General features: G+C 37.9%; 1 protein-coding gene across 1 annotated transcript in view; it reads right to left on the reverse strand.

Moving 5' to 3' along the window:
- Nucleotides 1-13,034, reverse strand: part of CLCA2 (chloride channel accessory 2) — a 40,833-nt gene that overhangs the window by 9,317 nt on the left and 18,482 nt on the right. The window contains exons 10-13 of the mRNA XM_060139634.1: nucleotides 12,041-12,265; nucleotides 9,265-9,535; nucleotides 6,013-6,183; nucleotides 2,491-2,724 (exon numbers count right to left, since the gene is read on the reverse strand). Coding sequence (XP_059995617.1) covers nucleotides 2,491-2,724; nucleotides 6,013-6,183; nucleotides 9,265-9,535; nucleotides 12,041-12,265 — 901 coding nt within the window. The remainder of the gene's footprint in view (nucleotides 1-2,490; nucleotides 2,725-6,012; nucleotides 6,184-9,264; nucleotides 9,536-12,040; nucleotides 12,266-13,034) is intronic.

Genomic DNA, 13,034 nt, shown 5'->3' on the forward strand with positions numbered 1-13,034 from the left:
TACAAATGGCACTGTGTAATACATAAAATAGTTTTTTGACCATTTTATGCCTTTTCTCTCTTAGCCTAGGATTATAAGTTCTTGGAGTGTGATACCATCTTAAATTACTTTTATATAATGTTTACCACTGTGCTGGGCACATAATAGTTCCTTAGTAAATAATATATTTTCACTTTAATTTCTGGAGAAAACACAAAGGAAATTAACTTTATAGCAGAAATACAGATTATGCCTGGTACTCAGTTCTAAAAGTTATTTTACCCACACTCTTAATGAAAACCTAAGGAAATAACCCATTTCCATAATGCCTTGTCTAAATACATTCCCAAACATAATAATGATCTGGTAATATTTTGCTTATTCCATGTACTTTGTCATCTTTTACAATATATTGTATATGGTGAAGAGTTGGTACTGGATATACATTGATATGCTTGTGCATATATGCGATGTTCATTTATTGCTAATAAGGTTTTTAAGAATAGTCAAATTTTTCATAATTGTAAAGCCAGAGACATACCCTTATTGTTTCTAACTCTGGCCATAGAGGAGAGTATAACACCTTCCTAGACAACGATTTGTAAACAAAAGAGGTGATGAAAGCACATGTTTATGAGTTAAACAGACACCTACTTGCTAGTTGGTATACTCATAGCTAATTGGTCAATTTTGCCATTGCTGGGTCATCAAGTCAATTATGACTGAGTGATGTCAGCAACTTAATACACATCCAGCCATTCCCCGCCTCCCAATCTTTTGTCACTTGAGGTTTCACATTATAACAAGCTTGATCTGCTTCAGTCATACTGCTCATCAGGGCCATTTATGTGAAGGTATGAAATCCTCTCTTCCCTTCTAAAACCCTTTGTAATACCAATTCTAAACTAAAGTCCCATTTGGTTGTATTTCTTCCTTTCAAGCCATTCATAACCATTGATACTGCACATTCACTTTCTTTCTACTCTTCATTCAGTGGTGTAGTTGAAACCACCAGAGCTCTTGAAAAAAACAGTTCCCAGTAGTAATGGGAGTCTGAGCTTGTGTTTGTCTCTTTTAACACACAACTGTGCTTCTGAGGCAGTGAGGAAAGAGGAAAAATACTGGGTGGCACCATGCTTACTTTTACATAAAGATGGGAATGAGTATTGGTGGCTCCTTACTTCAAATAAGAAGCTAGAGAACTCTCTAGCAGTGCAAACCAGGAGCCCAGAAAACTTACTGGGCCCACTTTCTCTTCCATTTTTTATTTTATATGTCATCTCAGTTCATCTTTACAATACTTTATGAAATAGATAGTTTTAGTCCTATTTTCCACATATGCAACTGAGGGTAATAGAGTTTAAGCAACCTGCCAAAGATTAAACAGCTGGACTTATAGCCAGAGTGGGAACTACTTTTTTTCTAAAGTTAAGTTACAGCTGTTTCCATTTTACAAGTGATATGCCCATCCCACAGTTTCAATCGTTTCACATCTCCAAACTTTAAATTAGGAAAATCCTTAATTTAGAATGTAAAATGTTTCACTTCCTTCCTATCTGGCAAGAAGAGATAGATTGTGATAACAGAATTTAAAGACAAAACTACAATATTGACTGTTTCTCAGCAGTGCATAATTATTTGTAATTAAGATGTCTTCTGGAGAGAGTAGTAAACAGAATTATAAGCCAAAAAAAGATGATCCAAGTTGAAAGCAAGACTGGGGAAGGCCCAAGGTGGTCACTGTTATTGACCAATATTGATGAATTAGCTCTCAATAGAGAAGGTTGGTTCCTACAGAAATCTCAATCAGACGCATCAGATTAAAGTGTAATCAATGATAATCATGTTCTGGTAATGGCAAAGATGTTGGAAAGGTTATTCTTTTAGAAAACTTTTTCTGTTGAGTTGCTTTGGGGATCAAGAGATTAGGTAGGTGGAAGCCTGAAGGCTGGCATAAAAGCATTAGAAAAAGGAAAGTAGCGAAGGAACTCATCAATGCCCAAGCAAGGGTTAGAAAGCTTCAAATCAGGGAACTGGTCCCAGCCTCCCTAACAAAAATGATGACCAGAAGTAGGAGAGGACAATGCACCAAGCATTTCATGACTTATGGGAATTATTCCCTTAAACTTGACTTGTAAGCCTTTGAATAAACACCATCTAATCTTCAGAAAACTAATCACCTTCAGTATTTGAAAGTCCATGCTCTGTAAAGCAGAACCCATTGCTTCTGACTAGACCACTGTTACATGTGGTATTTATGTTTCCAACAAAGTTTTCTGTATTAGTGTCAGTCAGTTTACCAGGGCCTCGTCAATCCTGGGGGAGCTGATACATTCTCTTCCTAGACTCCAGGATACAGGGCCTTATCAGCAACTCAAAGCTTTCCATGCAATCCTCTACAGCTTTGTCATCTGTAAGCCCCCAAAGCTATTTTTTACCCAACTAACCCCTGACATAGTTATTGGAAATGCCACCTTGTAGAAAAATAGGTAATGAAAGCAAGAAACCTACCCTGGCCCTGATCAAAGTCTTCTCCAGGTGCTGTCCAAGATAAAGTCACCTCTTCTTCTGATTTTACAGCTTCCAGGTCAATAATTTTGCATGGCGGAAACACATCAGGATGTGGGTCAGCTGGAACACCCAGCACAAAGAAAGAACCCCCTGAGCTTATTCGGCTAAAGCCCCACTTTTGCTCTTCCTCTCTCCTGCCCACCGATTTTCTTGGGGCATTCATCTGAATATTACCTGTGACACCAAAGAAAGAATAGCCAAAACAACAAGTTACCATCTCCTGAAGAGCTTGTTTTTGCAGATTATTGAGAGACATTTTAAGACTTTTTTTCCCTTTGCTACATCTTTAGAATAACAGTTTGTTTATTCAACAATTCATTCATCCATTCATTCATTCAATAAATATTTTTAGGGCATATGCTATGCCAGCAATCACAGACAAAACAGTATTGCTCATGGAATTTACAGTCATATTTATAAACATATATTTATAAATTGTAATAAATGTAAGAAGGAAAAAAGGAAGGGTACTATGAAAGTAAATAACACAGTAATATAATTTAGAGTGGTATCAAGGGAGTAACATTTAACAATTTCCTAAAGGATGAATAGAAGTCAGCCAGATAAAGAGCGGAGGTTAAGAATATCTCCGGCAGAGGGAAGAGGTTGTGTAAAAACTTCTGAAGTGTGGAGAAGAGCTTTGCAAATTAGAAAAATTTAATTAAAGCAAGGAGGAGAATAGTTTGAGATGAGACAGGAGAGAGAAGTTCAAGTAGGACCTCGTGGGCCATTGTAGCGGTTTTAGAGTTTAATCTTAAACATGCTGTGGGGAAGCAGGGCAGTGATATGATCACATTTGCTCTCTGACAGGTCACTCTGGCTGCTGTCAGTGGAGAATGGATTTTAGCACAGGAAGCAATGAGGCCACTGCAACAGTCCAGATAGGAGAAGATGGTAGCTTGGGTTGGGTGATAGCAGTGGAGAGGAGGCTAGTAGGCATTTCGAGATGCATTTTGGAGAGAAAATCAGCAAAAGCTGGTGTTGGATTTGAATATGGAATGATGAAGAAGGGAAAGTTGGTGGACAAAAAGAATAGCTCCCAGGTTCCTAAAATGAGCAAATGGGAAGAGAAACAGACTATGGGGAGGAGACTAACTATTTAAGTTACAAGGTTTGTGATTCCTGTAAAACATCTAATTGACGATGTCAAGGAGCCAGTTGGATATGAATTTTAAGCTCAAAGAAGAGGTTTTAGCTAGATTTAATCATTTTGAACCTATGAATTAGGAAGTTATAGGCTTATAGATGTTATTAAAGCCATATAGGTTAATAAGATTACCTAATAAGAATTTCAGCTATAAAAATAAAAAGTATTTACTAAGTGCTTGCTATGTGTCAGGCACTTTTTAAAGTACCTTATATTATCAACTATTTAATTTTTCAGCAATGCTATGAGGAGAGTACAATTATTGCCCCCATTTTTACAGATGATGAAACTGAAGCACACAGAGGCTAAGTAACTTGCCCAAAGTCACACAGCTAGTAAATGGAGGAACTAGGTTTCAAACCCAGGTAACATGGCTCCAGATAGAAGAGTGAGAAGAGAAGGTTAAGACTAAGCTTTGATAATTGCCAACACTTAGAGGCTTGGTAGAAAAAGAGAAGCTGGAAAAAGAGCCTGAGAATAAAAATTCCAGAGAATAAGAGGTAAGCAGGAGAGTGTGGTATCATAGAAACCAGGAAATGGCAAAGGAGAAATCAATCAGCTGTGTCAGGTACTGCTGAGTCAGGTAAAATGAGGACTGAAATGCATCCTTTGGATATAAGAGCAGGTAGTCATTGGTGACTAAGGCCAGAGCAATTCCAGTGGAGTGATGTGGGTGGAGGTCTGCTTGCAGTGAGCAGAGTAGTAAACTGGAGGTAAGAAGGTACAGTCGGCAGATTTAGATTTAATTTCAAAGAACTGGATGACAGGGAGTAGACAGGTGGACAGTAGCTTAAAGGGGAACCACCCAAATTTTTTTTTAATATGGGAAGTAATAAATCATGCTTGAATGCTCTTCAGAGGACATGCAAGGGAGAGCTCTCAAGGACCCTTGATAAGCAGGCTGGGTGGAATCCAGAGCAGATCCAACAGAGGCACTAGGGAGGAGAGGAAGGAAGTAGATGCTGCTGTGCCCGGAGATTTGGTGGTGTGAAAACAGAGCAGCTCACATTTTTCAATGCAGTGTACTCTCAAGGTCATCACCTGAAAATGAGCTGATAAATGAATGTTATGTGAGGTAGGCATGCCTAGGGAAATCTAAATTTTTCTTTCTGTGCTATCAAGGGTCTATATGATGTACACAGATAAAAGCAGAGTTGAATATGACTTTTCTATTCTCAGTGTACACTTGACGTTGATATTTGCATCCTTTAAATTCATGTCTTTAAAAAAGATACTAGACCCGTCAGTAGCCTGCAAGCTCCTTGATAGGAATCAAGTCTTATTCTACCTGGTATCCCAAGTTCTTAGGACTAAGCCTGTCACCTAGGAGGCCTTCAAAAATGTTCGATGTATAAATGAAAGAGGGAATATCTACTTAGAAATGAAGTATTACATCTAGATACAAAATCATATCTTTGTAGTAAAACTGTGTTACCTTGCAAATTGATTTATATTGGTTTTGAAATAATCCAAATTATTTTAAATATAGGTGAGAGTAAATTGTGTTCTAGGCAACACTAAAAATATCAGGAGATGCAAATCCACTATAGCATCTTTATTGTTTTCTACTGAAAAGTACATATAGTACAAAAATATAGAATCATGTTATGGTATGGTGCAAATGATTAGTTATAGCTGCTAAAGCACATGAAAAGTATTCATAAAGATTCTGCAGTTTTTCAAATAAGAATGATTAGAAACATTTTTTGAGATTATATTTAAAGACTACAGCATTTTTCTGTTTGTTATACTTTAACCACTGCTTCCCATCAGGAACTATTATAATAATGGTGTTTAAAAAATATGTGTATCTTCTATGTATTTGGCACTTTTATCTTGAAGGAAGACAGAACATCTTCAGGAAGCCCTCAGTTTCCTGTAATATCCACACTCATATTTTTTCAGGAACTCATTTCCTGTGTGGATTGTTTGGGCTATTTGCTTCCTTCTTTAAACTGCTAACAACTTTTTGCCTCTTCCTCTTTCCTCTGTAGAGGAAGTACAGGAGCTATACAGGAGAAAACTCAATAAATCTCTTTGCCTGGTAGTAATTCTGATGAAACAGTCACAAGAAAGAGGTCAAAATAATGACTAAAACGAGGGTAGGAGAAATCTGTGGGAATTACCTACTGCCTTCCTGTTATCTACTATCATGAATCACTGAGGATTAAAGAGATAATCAACAAATTATGCATTGACTTATATAAAAGAGTTTTGAAATTCACCTCTGTCTCTGATACATACACACACACACACTCATCAGAAATATACACATTAAATGATGTTATTCAAATAACAGTGCTAATTATTCTTACCGTTTGTTATGTAACCTGGTACGTACATAGCATGACTTCCTGGAATAGAGTGGGCTAGGGCACTTATGCTGGGAGAATGATTGACATGCACTTTCAAGCTATATCTACCATTTACAGCAAAGGAGAAAAAATACCTCGAGTAAATTCCATCATTTTTTATAACATCAGCACCTGTTAATATAAAAAAAACTCAATGTCAATACTTACCACAGTTGATTATTAATATTTAATTAAATCATTAAAAATAAGATTTATTCCCCTTGTTCTTCTAATTTTAGCATATGCTGTTATGCTCATAGCTACTTTTGATATTATCAGGTGATTAAAATTCCAACGGCTCCATAATTTCTCCTTGTGATTCCTTAACCTCTGAAAAATTATTTTCTAAAGGTGAATGAGTTGTACCTGCTTCAGTGCTAATAAAGCATTTAATAATCACCTTTAGCGCTCTCCTTCCTATCACTGAAAATAATACTAGGTTTTCATAGAAACCAAGCACATTCTTAAGCTTATATATAGTCACACACCCTTTTGAGATAAAAGCTACTCTGCTCCCAGTGAATAAATATATATGTACATATACATACTTTCATGCAATTTCAAGGGGTTTATGAACACCCTGAAGCCCTGATGAAAAAAAAAAAAACTTTGGTAGTTGATATAATAGTGTGAAATTAATTTCCTCATTAGAGGATACGTGGGTTGTTCTAGATTCGAAGGTGCTCATTGACTTGGAGTTTGACAGGCTTTGGTTCTGTCCACTTCAGGAGGATGTGCCTTGCTTCAGGAGGCATTCTAAAATCTTGCCCAGTGCTAGACTTCTTTCCTTTTGCATTGGTCCTCAGAGAGTCATTCAGTTCCAAACCAAGCCCATGACTGAATGGCAGCAAGGCCTAGATTCCAGGGCAGCCATGGGAGGTGCAGCTTAGCCCAAGTGCAGATCACATTCACTGTTCAAGTGCAAGTGGCCACATGGGCCAAGCAGCTTGTCCTATTCTACGGTCAATTCACTTCTCACACCTCACACCCAGCCCTGTTCTCTAGCATTGCATCATCACTAAAGTGCTCTAGAAGCCTCACTAGAGAGGCAGGTCTGCTCCTTCACATGAGAAAAATAGGAGTATATTTTATTAAAATAAAAAACGCTAAGCACCGTATGATCACAGTAGTTTTAGAAACCTTTTTTATCTACTGGAAAGAAATCAGATCTTGATATTTAGTGGTTTAATGATTAATAAGGTCTATCTTTGTTGAGAAATGATAAAGAAAAATCTCTTCCTGCCACGGTTACCACTGCCACCTCTTTTAATCATTGAGTCAGAAAGAAATGGGAAAGAACACTGGCTTGGGTGTCAGGGGACTTGTTTTAAGGTCTGGATCTGCCACAGTAGCTGTGAAACAATCCCTCTGAGCCTCAGTTTTCTCATCTATAAAATGGGGATAACATCTCACAGGGTGGTTGTGATGATTATTTGAGAGTGTGCATGAGAAAGTATATTTAAAATTATAAAGCATTTTATATTGTTCATTAATTTTATTAGCAGATAAGTACTATTTCCATTATAAACATAAGTATTAGACAACTATGTGCATGTGTGTTAAGTACAGGGGAAAAATCTAAATTTACACTTCAGTGTTTAAACAACCTTTTCATTGTTTCTTTCATCAGGGTATAAATTTTAACATCAAACAAACAGAATGGTTCCAGGGAATAAATATAAAAGCCTATTGAGGTGCTCTTTCCTAAGACAGCAGGATCTGTTCCCAGGCCAGCCCACAGGCTGGGGCTAGGGAGGAACATTCTGCAAAGTGTATTTTTGGACTATATACAAAAAGTGAAAGGTGTGGCCAGGGATAAGCAATCAGAGTCTGAGAAGTTTGTTTGGATCCATTCCAGTAGGCAAAATAAGAGGACTTGTCTAGTATCCTCTGAGGTGGCCTTGAACTAAAATCCTTTAAATGAACTTTTGTTTCATAAATGTCATACAAGATTGCCATGGCAAGATACTAATGGGTTGCCAAACATAAGACTCATTTTTTTTAACTTTTAATTGGTTGATTATTATAATTGCTTATACTTAATTGGTATATACATTTATTTCTTTAATCTATTTATTATTCTCTACAAACAACGCATTGCCTCATAGCCTACACGTAGGGCAGACCACATTAAAGCACCTCAGAACAAAATTCTGCCTGAAGTTATGGGCTCAGGAGAATCACAGCAAAATAACCTACAGAGATTTTTCACATAAATTGTCTTGTTTTAAACAAACATAAGACTCTTAAAATATTTTTATCTTTGAAACAACAAAGAGAAGGAATATGATTTTACTGGTAGATCAAACATTGGGGCTGCCAACATAAACTTTGAGGTCTATTGTCATTCTGAGAATTTAGTTTAGGAAAAGAACAGAATAGAAAAGATAAAACAATAAAGGAGTTTGTTTTTAAAAGTTAAAACAAGTTAGTCAGAAAGAGTCCAAGTGCTGCTCGTTGCCCAGATTGATGCTGTGGTGTCTGTGAGGTATGATGATGAAGTTCTGAACTCTCTCTGCGCAGAATGAGTGCTTTGAAGTAGGGTTTTGTTTTGTTTGACTTTGTTTTCCCAGTGGTGGGGAAATCTCTATCCTGATTCCACTAAGCTTGCTGGCCTGGTCTTCTTGTTACCAAATAACACATGTAAAAGGCCATGGCTCTGCTCTCTCATCAACCCAGCTACTTGGCTAAAGAACAGTCTATGGTCAACTCAATTTCCAATTTTCTCTTTAACAGCTGGGCAAAAGAAGAAGAAATGGATTAACTGTCATTGCATCTCCCTTTTGGGGTTTTCATTTGCTATTTTAATTGTCCAATATGATTATTTCAGTGAATAGGAAAACTGGTGAATCCTAAAGGAATGTGGGCATGCCTATTCCCAAGTGGCCTTACTAAGTGTGGTCAGTGTCACTGGACAAGTGGAAGCCAAGACCTAGGTGTCGGGCGACTTCCTCCCTCCATTCTGCTCACACACAGCCACTCTGAGGAGCCTCAAGGAGACTCTCTTTTCCCAAGTTCACATTTGCTTTCCCTGTGCAGGTGGAGACTTGTAGCTACTTAGTATGTCAGTGAGTCCATGAGAATTTGAGATTCTCATAAGATTGGGTGAGAAAAATAATTGAATTGGAAGAATTTTAAAGATAAACTTAATATTGATACTGCAGCATCAGAACAGCTCTTGAGAACGAAAAATTACATGATATTCCTTGTTACCTGCTCCATCATCAAAAAGTTTCAGCGTAACAGGATCTGCAGTCTCTGACTCAATTGTAGCAGTTACAGTGGCATTGAGAATGGGATAAAACCCCTTTCTCACAATTGCATAAATTGTCACAGGATGGGGAAAATGGGTGCTGTCTCTTTCCACAAAGGCTTCCACAGTGGCAGGGGGCACGGCTGAGCGGGAGGCACCAGAGGTCACTGTCACTTTCAAGGCTTGAGGAGAATGATGGGTATTGTTCAGTGTGTAAGTCCATAGCCCAGGCTGCGAAACAAAGACTTCGTTTGTCAAGTGTGAAGAAAAAAATCAACCCTCATTTTAAAGTGTAAACTTAACCTCGTAGGGTTTTTTGTTCTTGTTTTGTTGATATTGCATTTTCTAAAATACTACAAAAGAATATCAGGAAGAGTAATGTTGGTTAAGAGATAACTAAATTCAGTATTTACATGGCTTTCACTGTACAACCCACTTTCATTGTTAGGTAACTCTTTAGGGAATTAGACCCTGAATTCCCTGAATTTATTTTTGGGGAAGGACACATCTTGATTCACATTTTTAGAGGATAACAATGTGTCCAGCTTCAAAGTACTTGGCAAATATTAATCTGAGCCCCTTCACCCTACAGGAGGTTCAACGTTTTTATTCCTTTTATATAATGGAGAAAATTACAGCAAATTAAGTGAACAATTATGATTTATGTGGATAACCTGGAATAAAAGGCAACAGTATCCTTCCTGCCCTCCACTTCCTTTAATGCTCCCATGCCCAGAAATCTCAAGCAACAAAATCCACATACACGGGCTTCCCTGGTGGCGCAGTGGTTGGGAGTCCGCCTGCCAATGCAGGGGACGGGTTCGTGCCCCGGTCCGGGAGGATCCCGCGTGCCGCGGAGCGGCTGGGCCTGTGAGCCATGGCCGCTGAGCCTGCGCGTCCGGAGCGTGTGCTCCGCAACGGGAGAGGCCACAACAGTGAGAGGCCCGTGTACCGCAAAAAAAAAATTAAAAAAAATAATAGAACGAAAAAAACAAAAAACCCACCTACACTATAAGGGAGCAAGAAAAGGAACACTATTTTTAATAGATCAGGATTGCACAATGTCTATGTTGAGTAATTTATAGAAGTATTGCTGAATGCCATTCTCCTTATCTGTCTGGGCTGCCTGGGGGAAACCTGGAAACAAATGTCTGAAAGATAAAAGCTTAAAGTACAGTGTAGCAGAAATTTGTTCTTTTGATAAAATTGTACATAAGTATTCCTTTTTTCCTAATTCCTGCTGCTGCTCCTTCTTAAATCGTGGAAGTAGCAGGAGGAACACAATCAAGCAGGATGAAGAAGAGAGAAATCAGTGGGTTAAGGTTTGACTCTGGAAAGTTAAGATGCCACACCCTATCCAGTCTTCTTCTTGGGATTCATGTGGTTTGCCATTTTCCAGTGAAGTCACAATTCAAGCATCAAGATTATCTATCTATCTGGGTTTTTTCTGCTTGGTTTTATTTTGTTTTTTGTAATCATAACATTAGTAACAGACACGTGGCAGAAACCTCCACATGAAAACTCCTCTGTGGGTGTAAGAAGTGTTTTTGATACGGGGCACCTAATCCAGACAAAGAGGTCAGGCAAAAGCAGCAAGAAGTAGGTAAAGTGTTCCTGGTCCTTGTGCACAGGTGTGAAAGGAACATGATGCGTTTGGAGAAAAGTTAAGTAGGGGCAGAGCACAGGGTGTTTGGGAGTAGGGTTAGGAGATAAGTTTGGGGTTGGGGAGTAAGAGGTACAAACTAGGGTGTAAGATAGGCTTAAGGATGTATTGTACAACATGGGGAATGTAGCCAATCTTTTGTAAAAACTATAAATGGAAAGTAAACTTTAAAAATTATATAAAAATAAAGCTTTTCTAAATTAAAAAATAATTTTTAAAAAGAGCTAAGTTTGGGCAGAAGCCAGAACGTGAAGGGCTTAGTATATACTAATAATCACATGGATTTTATCCTGAGACCCTCAAACAGTTTTGAGTAGGAGACATGTTTGATCAGATTTGTGCTTCAGAAGGATCACTCTGATAAAGGTGTTTGGAGAGAAGGATGCTAGACCAGAAGAAGGAAGGCCAAGCAGAGGCTATCAACAGTGATCCGGGGGGTGGGGGGGGGGGAGGGCCAACAGACCTGAAGAGGGATTGCATTCAGGCAATGCACAGCCTTTCTGCGTGCTGTTTCTTCTGTCCAGAATGTTATTCATACATCTGGCCCCTTAGGCCTCCACATTTCCATTTTGATGTCTTCACTTCCAGGAAGCATTCTCCTTCCCCCACTGCCTGCACATGCCCCCTGTGTGCTCTGAGTACCCTGTTCTTATTCTTATTATGGCACTTTATTGTAAAGCACCTAGAACAAGACCCTGCACATAGTAGGTGCTCAAAAACATATATATTCCATGTATTTATATTATAAATTCTAAGCAGAGGGTTTTTTCTAAGTATTCGATACAGATTTTGTAAAGAAGGAAGTAAGCAAAAAGAAATTATTTGTAGTACATAAATACTAATTTCCACTGTTGAAGTAAGAAGCCTTTGGTGTCCATTATTTAAAGTTTTGAACATACCTTAGTAGTTCCTCTTAAATTTTGAACATTCAAAAAATCCCTCATAAATTTAAAGTAAAATTTTGATATATTCGAATAGGATTTCCTTTACACAATGCATTTAATTCTGTGATCCATCTGAAAGTCACGTAGTTGACTAAACGTTGTCATTACGAACAAGCTTACAATACCTACCTTAGCAGTTCCTGGAATCCAGAGGCGAGCAGTCCGAAAAGCTAGATTGGTGGTAAAATCATCTGTGTAGTATTTTCTTCCATTAGGATCAAATAATACAATCTCAGGGGGACCACTGGTCTGCCATGTGACTAGAAAGGTAGTGTCATTGCCCACACTGTGATCCACAGTCACAGTGTTTTTCAGTTGATGGTGACGTTTAACATATTCACCTATACTTTCAAGCTGTTCGAGAGAATATACATGTGAAAGTTTCTAGTATATGCATAATCATTCCATTTTTCCTTTATTTTTATGACAAATAAAAATGAATTGGCAAAAATAAAAAAACTATTTAACTTGGACATGTCCTATATTTACATAAATTATTTTTCATGTAAAAATACTTTGCTTAAGCAAAGTGTTATAAGTACAGTAGATATAAAATATTTTGTTATAGCTAGTACATGTCACTTCATTAATCTTTATCAAGAGATTTCAGCTGTTCTCATACTTCTCTCTTATCCAAATCAACATTAGCCTCGGAGCAGCAATTAAAACAAGCTTTTTTTTTTGACTTTTTTTGTGAATGTGCTCTAATTAATTTGTGTATAATCTGTCCAGATACCTTTATGTATTTTAATAAGAAATCAGACATTGGGTTTCAGCGGGGTTTAGTACATTTAAAAAAATCATTTAGTCATGATTTAAGCTGTGTGCACTTAAATAAGCTGTATGTGCACTTTGTGTGTGTGTGTGTGTGTGTGTGTGTGTGTGTGTGTGTGTGTAACATGCACCAAGTGCATACAGATGCCGGGCACTGTGCTAAATGCTTTACATGTATTATCTAACCCAATCCTTATGAAAACCCTCTAAGTGCTATTGTTACCCACATTTCCCAGATGAAATGACAGGCTTAGGGAAGTAAGCTGTCCAAGGTCACACAGCAAGGAGGTGAAACAGGCATAGAGCCCAGGCTGGCTGACACCAGAACCCCTGCGTTTAATCGCTGTGT

The sequence above is a fragment of the Lagenorhynchus albirostris genome, chromosome 2 (genome assembly GCF_949774975.1).
Source record: "Lagenorhynchus albirostris chromosome 2, mLagAlb1.1, whole genome shotgun sequence".
In the NCBI taxonomy this organism is placed as follows: domain Eukaryota; kingdom Metazoa; phylum Chordata; class Mammalia; order Artiodactyla; family Delphinidae; genus Lagenorhynchus; species Lagenorhynchus albirostris.